This window comes from Mus musculus, chromosome 4 (assembly GCF_000001635.26).
Source record: "Mus musculus strain C57BL/6J chromosome 4, GRCm38.p6 C57BL/6J".
In the NCBI taxonomy this organism is placed as follows: domain Eukaryota; kingdom Metazoa; phylum Chordata; class Mammalia; order Rodentia; family Muridae; genus Mus; species Mus musculus.
This window is the reverse complement of record NC_000070.6, coordinates 34,702,361-34,720,850: the sequence shown is the minus strand read 5'-3', so window position 1 is coordinate 34,720,850 and position 18,490 is coordinate 34,702,361. Positions and strand designations below refer to the sequence as shown.

At 42.1% G+C, this 18,490-nt stretch overlaps 1 protein-coding gene across 4 annotated transcripts in view; it reads left to right on the top strand.

Annotated features, from left to right (window-relative positions):
* Cfap206 (cilia and flagella associated protein 206) overlaps positions 1-18,490 on the top strand; it is a 41,690-nt gene that overhangs the window by 9,413 nt on the left and 13,787 nt on the right. For 3 of the 4 annotated variants that reach the window (XM_006538232.4, XM_006538233.3, NM_001347062.1), the window contains exons 7-11: positions 1,070-1,278; positions 1,687-1,806; positions 4,348-4,546; positions 6,316-6,456; positions 9,256-9,449. In XM_006538232.4, the coding sequence (XP_006538295.1) occupies positions 1,070-1,278; positions 1,687-1,806; positions 4,348-4,546; positions 6,316-6,456; positions 9,256-9,449 (863 nt within the window). Of the gene's footprint in view, positions 1-1,069; positions 1,279-1,686; positions 1,807-4,347; positions 4,547-6,315; positions 6,457-9,255; positions 9,520-18,490 lie in introns of those variants that run through there. The other variant, NM_027041.4, reaches the window with a different exon arrangement.

The window sequence follows — 18,490 nt, the reverse complement described above, 5'->3', positions numbered from 1 at the left end:
GTTTATTTTTAGTTTTTAGGCAGGACCTCACTGTGTAACCTTGAACAGTCTGGAACTTGCTGTGTAAACCAGGCTTGCCTCAGATTCACAGAGATCCACCTGCCTCGCCTCGGCCTCCCAAATGCTGGGATGAAAGGCACTCACCACCACACCCACAGTGCATCCTTTAAGTTTGCAAATACTTAGAAAGTATCTAATAAAGGACCTAATGGTAAGTCGTTTCATGTGAACTTTACACTAATGCAGACCCGTTGAGAAGGCATTACTGCCTTTATCTAGATCACTACATCAACACCAACAGCAGGGTCAGCCAGTCAGCCACCCTGCCTGTCTTTTCTCCTGCCTTCCTAACTTTTGGGGGCTGGGAAACCACAAGTTACACCTCCAACCCTATGAGGGTTTTGTTTGTTTTTATTTTTAAAAGTTATCATAAAAATTCAAGTACCAGGGTTAGAAAGCTGGCTCAGTATTTGCTACTCTTAAAGAGGATTCGAGGTTCTGTTCCCAGCACCCACATGGTGGCTCACAACCAGGCCATGGCACTGGAACATGGGATCCAGCACCCTCTTCTGGCCTCTATGGGTATTGCACACACATGCTGCACAGGTCTATATATAATGTAAAAATTACAAAAACCAATTTCCCACCAGTCAGAGAGGGCCTTCCCTTGCTAGACTGCTCTGTCTATTTTTCGAGTCCAGATAAAGTTTATACATATGTTTTAAATCTGCTTTTACGAAAGGCATGCTCAGTGGTTCTTCTAAAGGAACATGCCAAATACAGGACATGGCACCACAGTCTGCCTACATTTTTATATAATTAGTGAGAAAAGTGGATCTGATTCTGCCTTTTCATATTATTATGACAGTGTTTTTTGTTTGTTGTTGTTTGTTTTGTTTTTTATTGGTCTGGATAAGTTCTTTTCTGCATGGGGTGGGGCTACAAAAGACATTCCTTTATTATTCTTAATCTGATAGAAAAAAAAGCCGACTCAATTTAATGTTTAAAATACAACTATTTTCTGGGCCTCCCCCCCCCCATGCCTGTGCTCTCTCACCCTGACACACAGTGCCGGCCATTCTCCACGAAGCGATCCCAACCACCACACAGCACATAGACTCCCAGCTTCAGATTGCCCAGGACCAGGCGTTTCGCTACACGGCCATCCTTGAGAAAGTAACCAACAACCCCCTCATGGCCAAAGAACTCCAGCCGTATATGTTAAAGGAAGCACTGTACAATGTTCGGCAGTATGAGATCTTCCTGCAGACTGTTTTGGTGAGCTAATGTCACAAGATCTGGCATCTTCTGCCTAACGAAGTCTCCCCCGAGAACGGGGTGACTCCCAAAGGTGGCAACCTCAGGAAGTTCACGTTGCCATGGTGTGACCAGGGCTTAAAACAGAAACAGCAAAGTTAGGTTTGGTCTTAGTGGGACTGTGTTGGTTCTCTTCAGTAGTGGATAGTAGGGTTGGTAACACAAGGATAGTAGGGTTGGTAACACATGGAAAGCATTGATATGTGTATGTGTAACACTTGTAACTGAGAGCGTGCGTTTTGCATTGTTGGCAGGGAGCCGGCACAGACAGGGTCGTTGCCACTTGGAATTTGGGGGTGGGCAGGGCTTAACACATGGTATTAATAGTAAAATTATAAAATATGAATCCAAGTCACGTTGCCTCCACAGTCAGATATAATTACTTGTGCTGAGGAAGTAGAGATGATGATAAAACAATTAGCAGCCCAACTGGAACAACTGAAAATGGCAGTAAAATCTAAGACGGCGGTCCCAACATCCCAAGTCTTCGTGAGTACTTGGCATCCCCTTCCTCCTCGCTTCTGTGGACCAGGCTCTCAGTATATCGCCCTAACTGGCCTAGAGCTTGCTCTGGAGACCAGGTTGGCTTCAAATCACAAAGATTCACTTGCCTCCTTACCTGAGTGCTGGGAGGGAGGGAGGGATGGAGGAAGGGAGTGAGGGAGGGATGGAGGGAGGGAGGGAGGGACGGAGGGAGGGAGGGAGGAGGTGTGTACCACTACACTCAGTGACTTTGTCTTTTTTTTTTTATTATTGGATATTTTCTTTATTTACACTTCAAATGTTATCCCCTTTCCTGGTTTCCTCTGCGAAAACCCTCTATCCCATTCTCCCTCCCCCTGCTTCTATGAGGGCGTTTCCCCCATCCACCCACCCACCCACACCCCACCAACCCACTCACTCCCCACCCACTCCCAGCTTCCCAACCTGGCATTCTCCTACACTAGGGCATGGAGCCTTCACAGCACCAAGGGCCTCTCCTACCATTGATGTCCCTCTGTGTGTACTCTTTGGTTGGTGGTTTTATATATATATGAAGGGGCAGGCCACACAGCACATGTAGAGGCCAGAGAGCAACATTCAGGAACTGGTTCTTTACTTTCTTAGGGCGATCCTGGAATCAAGCCTGGGCTGTCAGGCTTGTGAGTGTTTTTACCCACCTTGATAGTACAAGCCTTTTTTCGCCCATGATCAAACCCAGCTGTGCACAAACTAGGCCAATGCTCTACTGCCGCGCAAACTCCCTGGCACATGGTTGGTTCTTGTTCTTGTTCTTGTTCTTGTTCTTGTTCTTGTTCTTGTTCTTGTTCTTGTTCTTGTTCTTGTTCTTGTTTTCTTGTTTTCTTGTTTTCTTGTTTTCTTGTTTTCTTGTTCTTTCTTGTTCTTTCTTGTTCTTTCTTGTTCTTTCTTGTTCTTTCTTGTTCTTTCTTGTTCTTTCTTGTTCTTTCTTGTTCTTTCTTGTTCTTTCTTGTTCTTGTTCTTGTTCTTGTTCTTGTTCTTGTTCTTGTTCTTGTTCTTGTTCTTGTTCTTGTTCTTGTTCTTGTTCTTCTTGTTCTTGTGTTTTGGACCAGGGCCTCACTCTATAGCTCTGTAGGTATCCCAAGGTGTCCTGGAATGTGGATCCCCCTGTGCCCATATCCTGGGTGCTGGAATGCAGGCATGGGCCACTGTGTCAGGGGCAGTTTCTTAAGGCTGAACCTCCTCTTGAGTCCTATGAGTCGGATCAGAATTCCTTTTAATTGTATCCCACTAGAATGATATTATATAGCATGTAGCATGAGTTGTATGCAGCTGGTCCTGCTCTTCATGAACCAAGGTTAGTAACAGCCCGCTGTTTGATGAGGGCAGTCGCTACTGAAAGGAAATCATGATCTCTAGGAACGATGACCGTGTAGCATCTGTGGCCACAGAAGCAGTCCATTGTAGTGTTGAAAGTGTGTTACAGAGCTGAGAAGATAGTTCAGTTGGTAACGGGCCTGCCACCCAGTCACACAAGCACCCGAGTTTAGATCCCTAGCACCTGTGTGAAAAGCCATCTGCAGTGCTGTGTAGACAGAGCCAGGAGGATTTCTGGCCTATCTTATATTGGCCAATCAGTGAGCTCCAGGTTCAGTGAGAGATCCTGACTTAAGAACTAGGGTAAAGAGCGATTGAGGAAGATACCCAACATCAACCTCTGGCATCTACAATCTCTCACACACATGGGCGGGGGGAGACAGATGAAGGGGGGAGAGAATGAGAATGTGTTCCTAGTACTCTGTCAGAAATTGAGACTAGCACAGATGTGGTACAACTTACGTCTTATCTGAAAGGAAGAAACTCCCCCCCCCCTTTTTTACCATGCAATGACTTTCTGATCAACAGTACCGTTTTATAGGAAAATGCGCTAACCCTGATCCGAACAAGGTAGTTGTAAAATGTACATGGGTTTTACATGTGTGTGGACCATTTGAAACCACAATAGCTTTCTGTAGGCATTCTCAACATTGGTTTTATAAAGTGAGAAACTTGTATGTGAGGCCTGGTTGATTTCTGTTTGTTTTATTAACGTTAATTTCTACTGTGAGTAAGGTATTTTATTTCACTGACATAAAGATTTAGCTTGCAGCACCCTTGACATGCCAGAAGATGCACGTGTAGGCTTTCTAGGTTCTATTGATTCATGATAGAGCCACATAAATCTACCTTAGTGAGTTATTTAGTTGTTGAACAAAAATTTCCAAGTCTATTCTTCTTCTTGGCCTTTTGAGGTAAAGTGATACTATTTCTTAGGAGATCAAATGTGTTCGGCTATTTCTTGAGTAAATTAACTTAATAACAGTTATGCCAAATGAAATACTTGGAAAGAAAACACTGGTTCTCCTTCTTCTGACTCACGAGTCTGCTCTGGTGTGACAAGACTAGGACCTGTAGACAAATGAGTTTCTTTGCGACTCCTGCTTGCTTTTAAGAGCACAGCGGAGGCTCTGTCACACGGTCACTTTATCCGTGTCCTCACACGGTCACTTTATCGGTGTCCTCTCCCGTTAGCCCATCTTCGTTGCGCTGGCGAGTCTGTGGATGAGCTTCCAGGACGAGACGGTTCTGATCAGCGTTCTCAGTAACTTGACCACCAACCTGGAGCTCTTCCTGGGCACCCACGAGCTCCTCTTTCCCGAGAAAGTGATGCTAGGGCTTCTCGATGGCGTCGTCGTGAAAAGCGATTTGACGAGGATAGAGGAACACATGGGTAAGGCACAGGCATGCTCTCCTTCTCTTTAAGGTGACCGTTAGCTTAAAGTCACTCTGGTTGGCTTCAAATTTTCATGCTCTAGCTTTCTAAAATACTAAACATCTTAAGTATGAAAGACTGAAATTCATTATAGAAAACATGAAAAAAAAAAGACCCAGACATTGTAACACACATCTTTAGTTTTCAGTGTGTAGGTGGTAGAGGCAGGAGTCAAGGCCAGCCTGAGCTACAGGAGACCCTATCTCAAAAAAACAAACAAAACAAGAAAGGTGTGGGGAGTATGAAAAATATAGATATGGAAACTGAGTATTTTACTTTCCAGAAATTAATTGTTATTTAATCCTTCATGTCCTGGTTTTGTGTGTTTATGCGTTTATATTGCAGGAGTGATGGTTTTGTAATTGATGTACTGAGAAAAACCCTTGCTGATTTTGTTGCAGGTAAAGCTCCATTTTAAAGAATGAGGCTTGCTACACATCTTCTTAGTGTCACATTGAAATTTGTGAGCAAATTTAGTGACTCTTAGGCCCTTTAAAGATATATTGATATCCTCCCTCCCTCCCTCTCTTTTTGAGACAGAGTTTCTCTGGGTAGAGTTGGCTGTCCTGAAACTCACTCTGTAGACCGGGCTAGCCTCGAACTCATAGATCTGCCTGCTGCTACCTCCCGAGAGTGCTGGGAGTGTGCCACCACTGCCCCGCTGATTTGTTGATTCTTACAGAAAGGTTGACATGATCGGTCAACTTTTAATCATTTTATCAGCCTTTTACTTTTTATATATTAAAGACAACCTAAAATTCATGAGAAATATCAAAGTAGAGCTAGGATGAACCACTCAAGAGCTTTTTCTTGAAAAATGAAGTTAGATTATTTACTAATTTTTTTTTCCAGATTCTATTTTGGTAAAAACTAGAAAGTAAAAATTTAGCAGTGAGTTGGTTTCTTAAATTATTAGAATATATAAAAAAAATGGAAGCTAAATAGGATTCCCCAGCTCCTCTCAGTGGAAGTTTTTACTACTTACGTACCTTCATTAAAGCAGTATGTCTAGGGCTGGAGAGATGGCTCAGTGGTTAAGAGCACTGACTACTCTTCTGAAGGTCCTAAGTTCAAATCCCAGCAACCACATGGTGGCTCACAACCATCTGTAATGAGATCTGATGTTATCTTCTGGGGTATGTGAAGACAGCTACAGTGTGCTTTTTTGTTTGTTTGGTTTGGGGTTTTTTTGTTTGTTTGTTTGTTTTTTTGTTTGTTTTTTTGAGACAGGGTTTCTCTGTATAGCCCTGGCTATCCTGGAACTCACTTTGTAGACCAGGCTGGCCTCGAACTCAGAAATCCGCCTGACTTGTGGCGTCTTAAATGAAGGTCACATAACACTCTTGGTCACCTAACAGTTCTTTCTGCTCATCTCCTTGGGTAATTTACTGTGTAGCAGCAGGGCCACAGTGCTCTGGTCGGCCTTTCCTTACCTGCAGAACAGGTTTTTCTGAAATGTCTCTTCAGTGTTCAGTCTGGAGCAGAGGTCTACTTTTACCTTTGTCTAGCAAGTTACTGACCTGGACGGTCACTGAGGCCTTTCCTCTTCTTTACATGAACATAACCCCCAATAAGTCTGATTTTTGTGTGCACCAGGGAAAACTTTGTCAATTCAAAAAGGTTGAGATGATAAGAAGCTAATGTTTAGAATGACAGACTGCTGATGTATTTCAGAAATTGCGTCTTCTCAAGGAATGAAAACCATTTCCTGTTCTCTCTCATTGTAGAAGAAAGAGTGGAGTTGGCAGATTTCAGAACACAGGAATGGCTTTTTCCAGAAACAACAGCAAACTTTAACAAACTGTTAATTCAGTATCGTGGATTTTGTGGCTACACATTTGCTGTGACTGATGGCCTTCTCCTCCCAGGTATACAGTTAGAGATAAGAGTCTGCCCTCCCCATGCCTGTTCCATACGATTGCTCACTTATTGTCTGTACTGTGCGTCCTTTAACATTGTATGGACGCAGATGGTGAACTAGGGAGGAGATGCCAAGAGGACCTGACACCGTCCTCACCTGCAGGTGCTTCCAGGACAGCATGATAGATTGAACAAGAGACTGTAAGGAATGAGGGCTGAGAGACGTAACAGGTTGACTCTCCCTGATCTAAGATGCTTCAGGCCGGAAATGTTTCTAATTGTGGGTGTGGGAGAGTCTGAGACTATTAGGGGACGGCACCTAAGTTTAAACACAAATCTGTTGATGTTCCATAGATGTTTTATGTACAGAGTACTAAGAGTACACTGCTTGTAGTGCACCGCATACTTTACTGTGACTTATCACATGAAATTTCTGCTCGTGGGGTCGTGAAGGAACTCAGATTGTTTCCGATTTTGGAGCATTTCACATTTTGTATTAGGGATGCTCAGCCATCATTATATGACACGGACTCTGTGGTGCCTTGAGAAGGGGTTGATTCTCCTATACTGAGGGAGCCCGGAAGCACGGTTTAGCAGTGAAAAGATAGCGTCTTTAAAGAGTTACTGGAAAAGACGTACGGATTCAACCGATGTGTTCACTTAAAAATATCCATGGTCGCTCTGCAGCTACCTGTTATTAATATAGGTTAGGATTTCTCTGTTAAGTTCTTCTAAGGAAATATTTTATTCAGTCACATTTCTATTGTGAATTATATCTATATCATATGTAACGTTATAATTTTACAAAATAAAGAGTAAATTAGATATCGGGAGACAATACATTATAAATACATTATAATTCAAAAAGTTCTGTGTGCAGTGGAACTGGCAAGCAGCTGAAGGGGGCTAGCCCTCGTCAACAGGACATACATGGGCAGAGGAAACCTTAATTAAAGAATTGCTTCCGTCAGGTTGGCCTCTGAGCATGTCTTGGAGGCCTTCTATTGAATAATAACTAACGTTAAGAGGTCAAGGCAACTCTGGACCGTGCCATCACCAGGCGTGGGCTGTGTGAGAAAGGTAGCAGGGAAGCCATAGAGAGCACACCAGCAAAGCAGCACCCCTCCATGGTCTCTCACATCACTTCCTGCCTCCAGGTGCCTGCCTTGAGTCCCTCCCTGCCTTGGCTTCCTTCAGTGATGGACTGTCAGCTTGGAAAAGGAAAGAAACCCTTTCCTCCCCCAAGTTGGTCCTTGGCTGCGTTTTATTAGAGCAACAGAAAGCAAACTAGGACAGACTACAGCAAAAGCCAATTGAAAAACAAAAAAAACCTACTTACTATTTACTTTGTAACATTAACCTACCCTTCAGGCTTTTTCTTGATCTCTTTGTTGTTTTTCAATGTTTTATAGTTGGTTGGTTGGTGGGTTTTCTTTTTGTTGTTGTGTTGTTTGTTGTTTTTGTCACAAAATTGCTAGAATCCTATGTGTGCATGGTAGAGAAAACAACTTGGCTTAATCCTGTATGTTGGCATGAGGAACAAGCACACTAGAGACATGACAATAGGGCAGTGACCAACACGGCCCCGAGTTCCCACCAGCTGTATTAGTAAGAACACAGGAATGTAGCAGGGTTGCCAGCCTGTGTGTTCCTGAATAAATTAGCACAGGGCAGGTCGGTTTGCCTCTGTTTACCTTATTACCTCTACTCAGCGCATCATTGATTGGGAGTGCAGAATATGTGGCTCACACCCCCTACTCCCAAGGATGCTGGCTTGCCACACGGTCACATCTGTCCTTTCCAGATGATGTCATATCTACCAAAAGTCTTGATCACTTGACCCCAACTCATGCTTTTAGTTTTACTGCACCTTTCCTATTCAATTTCTATTAAAATATTAAAATACCAATCTCATTCTCCTTTGTTTTATCATGCATTTAACTTGCTTGCTTATGTGATTTTTTTTTTTTTTAGTTAGTTTGTTATTCCCATAACACTGGTCATTCTGACCTTTTATATTTGTGATTTGTTGGGAGTGGGCACTTGTATTCCTCCTGTATCCCTCTCTACCAAGAATAAAGCCAACAATTATTTGTTAGAGGAATAAATAGAACAGTATTAACATTTCCTACATAATTTCCACAAGACATATGGATAGCAAATAACCCAGAGTCGTTGTAGAATCTTTTCATAGTGGAAGACATGCAATTCTGTATTGAGGAAACAAACAATGTCATATTTTTCTAGTTCTTAATAGAGTCATTTTAAAAATAATCCATTAGGAACTGTGGATGTGGCTTAATGGGTAAGAAGCATTAGGGGCTGTGGTCCTGGCTCAGTGGTAAGCTGAGCAAGCGTGAAGGACCTAAGTTCAGATCCCTCCATTAAAAAGCTGTTTGGCTGTGCACAGTCCTATAGCCTTTGCATAGGGCTGGAGCACAGAAACAGATAGGTAGGGCTTGTAGGCTGTCAGCGAAACTCAAGATTTAGTGGGCCACTAGAGACAGGTGCTGGGAACTGACTTTGGGTCCTGTGCAAGAGCCCTATTTAATTTTTATTGCTAAGCCATTTCTTTAGCCACATAAAATATATTTTAAAGTTACACTTACATAGTTTAATATAAATTTCACATTTTTATCATTTAATAATGTTTTTAGCAAAACAAAAGTAAAACTAATATGTTATAATGTGCGTGTATATGTATGTGTGTGTGTGTGTATCCATAGCGACATTGGTCCTATGGCTTACCACAAAAACAAAATTGCTTGGTTCGTGCCTAATTAAATTGTTGTTCTTAATTTTCACAGGAAATCCAGCCATTGGAATTTTGAAATACAAAGAAAAATATTATACTTTCAGTACCAGAGATGCTGCATACACATTCGCAGAAAATCCAGACCATTACATCCATTTGATTAAGGAGAAAGCCAAGAAGAATGCAGAGTTAATTCAGCTACTAGAACTTCATCAGCAGTTTGAAACTCTCATACCCTATTCTCAGGTAAACATGGCATTCTCTTGAAAACACCTGGGTTTGTAACTCCTGACTTGATTAAAGTGGCGTCTCGGTATTGTTTACTGTGTATTTTTTTCCTGACAGGGAAGTTAGCATTTGCAGGAGCAGGAGCAGGGTGTCCGGTCTTCCTCTCTCACTTTTGACCTTACTTTTGAGACAGTTGGCTCTTTGAGTCAAAAGGTCACTGTTAGTTTGAGGCTTACTGGCCACTAAGCTCTGAGCATCTGCCGGTCTCTGTCCCCAGCACACGCTGGCGTTGTGGCATGTGTGGCCGTGCCTAGCTCTTGTGTAGGTGCTGGGAATTTGAAGTCAGGTCTACATGCTTTCACCCACTTGGTACGTCGAAGGGTGCAAGAAAGAGATCATTTTCTCTGCCAAGGACTGAAAGGTAAGAAAAAAGTGTTAGCAGAAATCTTGGGGAGCCCCAGCAGAGACATCATATGATGCCCAGGAAATCGAAGTTCCTTTGTGGGGCTTTTGGTTTAACTAATAAAAGAATTAAAGCTGAACATGTTGGCAGACCCCTTTCTTTAATCCTGGTACTCAGGAGGCAGAACCAGGAAGATCTCTGTGAGTTCAAAGCCAGCCTGATCTACCTATTGAGTTTTAGAGTAATCAAGCTATGGCACCAACTTCAACAAGCAAGCAAGCAAGCAAACAAACAAACACATAGAATATACATATATGAATTAAAAATGGATGCAAGGAGCTGAGACGATGGCTCAGTGGGTAAGTGCACTCTCTGCTCTTTCAGAGGACTTGGGTTTGGTTCCCAGCACCCACATGACAGCTCACAACCATCTAAAACTCCAGTTCCAGGGAATCTAGTGCCCTCTTCTGGCTTCTGTTGGCACCAGGTGTACATGCACATACACACATGCAGCCCAAACAAACACATTCTTTTGGCTGGTGAGATGGCTCACCAGGTAAAGGCTTCTGCCCCCAAGCCTGAAAACCTGAGGAAGAAGAGAACTGACTCCTGCAAGTTGTCCTTAGACCTCCTTGTGTGTACCATGGGATCTACACGGGAGCACACGCACAGTAAATGGGTGTATACACTTCTAAAGGGAAAGAAAAGTCAAATGGAAACTCAGGGCCATTTATTTGTGTTTTAAAGGAAAAAAATCAGGGCAGGCAAACTGTAAACTCACAGCTGCCTAAAGGAATAGAAAAGATAGACCTGGAAGTCTGCCTTGTATGACCAAACTGTGTGTGCGCGCGTGCGCATGAGCGCATGCATATGTATATGTATGTCTTTTAAAAAATGGGGCAAGGAATCCCAAAATGTTAGGTAGGGTGTTTAAAACTACACTTAGGTTTAGGCCAGTACCAGAAAGGAAAAAAACAAAACAAACAAACGAAGGAAGGAAGGGAGGAAGGAAGGAAGGAAGGAAGGAAGGAAGGAAGATTACCCTTTTTTGAGGAAAGGCAGACAGGCCCCCTGAACCTCCTGCTGGCTCTTGGACTATACTGGGGGCAGGAATTCTGGGAAGATGCATGATCTTAAGGTGATCCACCTTCCTAAGGGACCTGTTGTGTTCAGAGGCCTTGTTTCATTGGTGTTTTCCATCCCCTCTGGCTCTTAAAGCCTTTCTGACTTCTCTTCTTCTTCTTTTTTTTTTTTTAAAGATTTTATTTTATTATATATAAATACACTGTAGCTGTCTTCAGGCACACCAGTCGAGGGCATCAGATTTCATTACAGATGGTTGTGAGCCACCATGTGGTTGCTGGGATTTGAACTCATGACCTCTGGAAGAGCAATCAGTGCTCTTAACCGCTGAGTCATCTCTCCAGCCCCCTGACTTCTCTTCCATCGTGTTCCTGAGCCCTGGGGAGGGGGGTTTGATGGAGACGTACAGTTTAGGACTGAGTGTTCCAAGGGTGAGCACGGTGCACAGTGCACTGCTGTGGTCTCTGTACTCGCTCCCACTTACTGTAGGCAGAAGATTTTCTGATGAGGGCTGAAGAAGACACAGATATGTGTGGGACACAAGATCACTAGGAGTCATTTTATTGCTAGGTTCCTTTAGCACCGTGGTTCTCAACCTGTGGGCCATGATCCCTTTGAGAGAGATGCATCGGATGCCATGTGTATCCCAGATATTTACATCACAATATGTAACAGGAGCAACATCACAGTTATGAAGTAGCAATGAAATACTTTTATGATTAGAGGTCACCGCAACATGGAGAACTGTTTTAAAGTGTCACAGCATGAGGAAGGTTGAGAGCCACTGCTCTAGCAGACAGTAAGACTTCTTTCTCCTAGGTTCCTGGTTTATCTAGTATCAGGTTCCCGCCCACCTGAGCAGTGTTGGGCTTGGTTTCCATCTCATGGAGGGGGCCTTGAATCCAATCAGATGTTGTTTGGTTGCCCCCACAAGCCTTGTTCCTCTGTTGTGCTAGCACATCTTGCCGGCAGGTCACCATTGTAGATCGCAAGATTTTTAGCAGAATTTATGTAAACTTTTCTACTTAGGTAGTAGGCAGAGTACTTTCCAGTACCACAAATACTAGTCAGTAGGGGTGAAGGTTCCGTGTGGGCACCAGGTGGAGCTTCCCATGCTCAATGAGCTGTGTAGATGTTATCTGAAAGCACATATTCATTCTCTCATTCTCTCTCTCATTCTCCCATTCTCTCATTCTCTCTCTCTTTCTCTCTCTCTCTCTCTCTCTCTCTCTCTCTCTCTGTGTGTGTGTGTGTCACACACATACACACACACACACACACATATAATCTCCCTAGATTATTTAAAATACCTATTGCAATGTGACTGCTATGTAAATTGTGCTATCCTGTATTGCTCAGAAAGTAATGATAAGGCCAAAAAAATCTGTATCTACTCAGCGCTCATGCAAGTTTCCTTTGAAATGTGTGAGCAAAACCCCCTTTACTTCAGATAGAGTGTCAGCAACAGATCCAAAAAAAGTGATTCTACTTATATCTAGCATGGGGAGCCACTGAACTCATTGGGATTGCTTGCAGGTGTGTGGGTGAGAATGTGTTATCTCAGAGGCAGTGGAGACACTGAATAGTCCACCCCTCCACGAGTGACAACTCATAAAGGCACCATCCCTTGAGCTCTCTGCACAGCTTAGCTGCAGTGGAGAGTTTTCTCCTGTCAGTGACTGCTCTTATAGCCTGCAGTGGGATAGTGGGAATCCGTATCGTATTTAACTTGTCTGTCCTCACCTTGCATGCTGCCAGCTATTAAGAATGAAAGCCAACACCCCATCTCCTCACTCTTTTTCTCACTTGACCTACCAAGAGGCTAACGTGGAGGATAACCTCTACATATCATTTTCCCACTGTAGATCCTCCCTTACACTGCATATGCTAGACAGCTTGTCTAACTAGACAAATAAGTTTTAGTTGCATGTCTTAACATTCACATTAAAAACCATGTACTCCCGGGATTATAATATATTCATTTTCTGGGCCATCGGCTATTTTGGGTGCATCTTCATACTGGCATGGGGTGGAGCTGTTCATCAAGGAAGCATACTGATCCATCCTTACCATGCAGAGAAAGATGGCCACCTCAGGATTCTCTATAAGGATACTCTACTCTGAGAGAGCTCAGCTTGTTTGCGGGTTATGTTGTAGAGAGCATGCAAGGAGCAGCAAGGAGGCGCACTATCTCCTACGGTTTGGAGAAGTGTAATCATTGGGGTTGTCTCTGGGTTTCTTCCCTTCATTACGTGTCCCTCTCCCTATCAGTCTGGATTCAGGCATCAGTTGTGTTTCTTGTGACATTTCTTAGGGAGATGTCTGTTTATCCTACCCAGGGCTCTAACAAAGGACTGAGTGAATGATTAAATCCACGTCTATCTCCAAAACCAGTTGTATTGCCCAAAAGCCCATTTCTGCATGGGTGATGACCCCAGAAGGCTGCTTGGTCTCCTCCCGCAGCAATTATTTACTGAACTGGGGGGTTGGGTCCTGTAAGTCTTCTAATTGTATGGGCTTCCCAAGCCCTGGAAGTGTTATTAGCTACCTGAGTCTTAATGAGTTACTCTCCAAAAGGAAACATCTCAGTTTGGAGGAAATGGCCGCACATCAGTACATAAGTGATTTCCCCCAAGTACATTTCTACAGAAATGTATGTTTTGTCATCTGCCATAAAATTTCAAATGACTCAATATAAGTTTATTCATTTGTCAAAGAGCCCCAAAAGGTTTTTGATTTTTAAATTGGAATTGCATGAATCTAAAGACATATTTTAGGGGAAGTTATTTTTTTATTTTTTATTTTTATTTATTTTGGTTTGTTGAGACAGGGTTTCTCTGTAGCCCTGACTGTCCTGGAAGTTATTTATTGAATCAAGTATTTCCCCTATAGTTACTCTGTTAATCATCCCCTACTCAAACTTTGTGACTTTTAGAGACAGTTTATTCTTTTCTCTAAAACTTTAGTTGAGACAGGTTCTCACCAGAGAGTGCTAACTCTAGTAGATATAGGTTTAAAAACTATCAGTTTTCTTCAGATGTGCTAGAAGGCTAAAAAGAAAAAGTTACACAAAGACCAATACATCTTGCTTACTTTAAATTAAAAATTAATTTCAAAGAACTTTGAAATAGCAAAGAACATACATTGAAGTTAACCATTTAAAGTCATTTTAATAGCTAACTGTTTAAGGCTTCATTTTTAACTGTGAGTGTGTGTGTGTGTGTGTGTGTGCATTCATGCACACGTGAGTGCAGGTACCCATAAAACCCAGAATCACTAGGTTTCCAGATTTGAAATTATGTGTGGTTGGGAGACACCTGACACGGGACCTGGGAACCAAACTTGAGTCTTTTGTAAGAGTAGCACACGCTTAGCCACTGTGATGCCTCTCAGTCCTATAACCAGCTTTCTTATTGGAAAATCCCTGTTAAAGGGACGTACAATGCTTTACCATATTACAGTGCAACAGGTAAGCAGCTGTTCCTCGGCCGCAACAGTAAGATAACAGCCATTTACAAAGCTCACAGCTGCCTGCGTATGCCTCTCCCGTCTCTGACTTTATTATTCTCTCAGCATTTATTTGTTGGTTAATATTTGCTCCTTGACTTCTCCTCCTGTCCATGCATGTATTAATACATGGCATATTTCTCAGACATAACGAACTTTTGTCCAACTTTCTCCACGTTGGATTTATGGTTTGAGTATGACACGACCTCTCTCAGCTCATGGATCTGAATGCTACAGTGGCACTGTTTTGGAAGGTTCTAGAAGCTTGAGAGGTGGCGGCTCACTGGAGGAAGTGGGTTACTAAGACTGGACCGTGAGGGGGCTTACACTTCTTCTTAACTTGGAAGTATTTTAATTATGTGTGTGCATGCCTCTGTGTGGGTACCTGCGCATGAGCACAGTTGCTCCCTGCAGCTAGGAAAGGTGTCAGGTGCTCTAGAACAGGACTTGCAGGAGATTTTGAGCTACCCGGGACTGCTGGGAGCTGAACCTGGGCCCTCAGCAAGAGCAACACGTGCCCATAACCACTGAGCCATCTCTCTCTCCAGCCCTCATTCACGGAAAAGGCAGGCTAACTTAGGGGTTCTCTATTCTGCTTAGTCACTCCATTTAAAAACAATTCCTATACTGATAACGTAGTGATAACTTTCTATTTGACTTGGTAAATTGGAACATGTTGTCACTTTTTTTTCCCTAAAAAACCTTTACTATACTTGGTACTTTTTAATATCATGTAAAATTAAGATGAACATTATCAAATTCTGTTAAGAACCTTGAAGGAGTTCTGGTTGAAACTGCCCTGTGTAAATAAATGAGAGAATAGTTTTATGATCTTAATTCTCTATACCTCAAACTTGTATGTAGTTTTATAACTTCCTAGAAATGACTTGTAAACCACTTTGTTAAATTCATTTGCAGGGATTTTATGATTTGTTGTTATTTTTAGATACTGTGGATATTTTAGAATTTTTTCTTTCATATGCAAATTAGTTTAATTTTATGTATTGACTTCATATTCAGAATCCACGTTAAACTCCCTTGTTAAATTTGAATCTGTCTGTGGACAATTATATCTTCAAAAAGTGCTAGCTTCTTTTTCTACTATTTAAGCTTTTTACAAAATAAATTACTGCTTAATTTACAGGGGATGTTAGTAGATAACGGAACATCATGATGTAGAAAGGAATCAATTAGACGACTATAAATAAATCCAGGGAGAAGGAATTTTAAAATAGCCGTGCACAAAATGAGGGATTGGAACTGTTTTTTAAAAAGAAGATTCAATTCCAGGGGGAAATCTAATTGCTGTTGCAAAAAAGAATATGCATGAAATAGAAATTGGTGTTGGTAACATCAATAAAGAATACATTTCCCAAATGGATTTAACTGGATGTAAAATTTTGGCAACTATATAATGTAGTAGATAGTCTGAGGCTAGCACCTAATGAGAATAAACAAACAAACAAAAACTTGTAGAAGAAATTGGATAGTACGTAGGTTTCACATACGTTGTAAAGTCTCACACAGGGAATTTCCTACAAGTATTCCAGTTTTGTGGCAGGGTGGCAGGGAATGCTTAACACAAGAAAGCACTCATGAAAGATGGCGGCTCTTTGGTGCTTGGGACTTTACTATGTATTTATGGATTTCTATAACTACAAAGTATTGGTTATGGAAGGCGTGGCCCTTGGCATCTATAGAAAGTACCCACTAGGCTCCTAGTTTGTTCCTGTTGCTGTAAAGCCTTCATATCAGCGTAGAGGAAGGAGAGCAGGCCACACTTTACCTCACAGTGCCATGGTTACAGTCTGTCATTGCAGAACTTAAGCCTCTAGTCTCATTCATACGCAGAGTAAAGGCCTGAGAAGGAAGTGTGATGGTGCAAACCACAGCTCCCACCTCAAAGGGTAAGGTAGTTGATGTGAGTGGCCACCTTATCACAAGTGCCCTGTCCCAACATGGAGGCAGTTTCATGAAGCTGTTATAGGAATGAAACAAAGGAAGTCAAGTCCAGAGCCAAATGATCGTGGGCCATCTTTAGCCCTCTTAGCACCAATATCCTGCCCCCTCTTATTTGTAGCTAACATCTTTGTGACTATTAACTAGGTGACGCCTGTGGAATTCACAGACACCTAGCAGCTGTCCACAACCCAGAAGGCTGAGTGTCATCAGACAGCGCTGAGGTCTCTAGCAGAGACAGAGACCGCCAGTTTGCTAGACTTGTAACATCCCAAACTCTTCCCGGTCATTCAAGCACGGTCTTTAATCAGGAGAAGGTTCAGCTGGAGGTGCCAGACACACTCTGTAAGTTCCTCCTGTTGATATAGCGTCACATTGTGTGTGTGTGTGTGTGTGTGTGTGTTTGCATGTGTGCGTGTACATGTGTGTGCACACATACACTGCATCTTAGTGACCATGTCCCTAGGACCTCAGTCCTAGGATCTGGTAGAGAGGCTGAGTAATAGGTAGAAGAGCTGGTAGAGCCATTAGGGGAAGAAACTATGGGACCATGCATAACATTACAATCTATTAGTCATTATAATTCCAGTCCCCCCAATCTATATTTGACTAAATATTAAGAATAATGTGCTCAACATTTAAATAATAATACTGCCTGGCCTAGTGGAATGAAGATAACAGATGAAGAAAACAGACATTTTAAATAAGTAATTTAAAACTATGACTATATGTTTACCGCTGCACTTACAGTTATTTGTAGTCCACGATGTCTTTTAACCACCCCCCACCCCCGGCTTGACTTGTAACCTCCCGTGGAATGACTAGCTCTAATTCTTAGGAAACATTGGTCTTTCAGTCTAAATTATCATACCTCTTACCTGTAGATACTAAGTCAGTGGTCTTAGCATTTTGTTATTACACTGCATTTAACTGGGAAAGGGAACTGTGGGGCCAGATGATTAGAAGAAATTCAGTAACAGTATAATACTTCTTTTAACAAGATTGTCTTTTTTTTCATGCAACAAATATAACAGTGATGGAGGTCAGATCTGTTAGAAGTCAGAGTCATGTAGGTCTTATAAGCATAGCCAGATCCTGCTTTGTATTTTAATGGTTAAATGAGAAAATGAGGGCTGGAGCGATGGCTAACCAGTTAAGAGCACAGAGAACTGAGGTTCTGAGCACATAGCAGGCAGCTTACAACCACCCGTTCATGACTCCAGCTCCAGGGGGGGTCAACTCCCACGTCTGGCCACTGGAGGGACACATGTGCATAGATACACACATAACTAAAAATAAAATAAACTTTTTAAGAACCGTCAAAAATGTGAATAAAGTAGTACTCTTTTAAAATAAGAAATATAAGTAGGAGTCACATTAGTATTATTTTATTAGCAAAATACAGATATTTAAAATTTGAAATTCTGGCTGACTGTCCTATAAGATACTTTAAATATCCATCTAATGAACAACCATCAGCATGTAAAGTATGAAACTGTGAAAGTTGTCATTAGAAATTGATATTTTTATATAATTTGGATGAGAAGAATTACCCCAAATCTTTGGACATTTTAGCTGGAATAAGGAGCCAATGCATTTGCTAACCATCCAAGGACCCGCAGGGCCTGCACTGTTTCCTTGTTAACTATCTCAACATTTGTCGCACTAACAGAAGCTTACAACCTAATTGGTTAGACCCAGTTAATATATTATTCTTTCTTTTCACAGGAAAGAGTTTATTCATTTCATATGTAGGCATTTGAACTTAAAAGATAGGCATCCCCCACATGGTGCTTCTTTTGAAAGATTTAAAATAAAATTTTATCAATTTAAGAACTAGATTTATTTCATCTACAAAGACTGGGAAAGCATTAGACTCTTTTAAACATGAAAACTAGATTTCGGTGAAGTAGGCTTTCGAGTAAGCAGTCCTAACAAAACCATGACGAGTGTGGCCAGAGAGAGGCTCAGCTGTTCGGAGCACAGGTTGCTCTGCTAGAGGACCTGGGTGGGGTCACAGCACTTTCACAGTGGCTCGCAACTGTCTGCAACTCTAGATGCCCTCTTCTGGCCTACATAGGCACTTCCATATGTGTGACATACATTC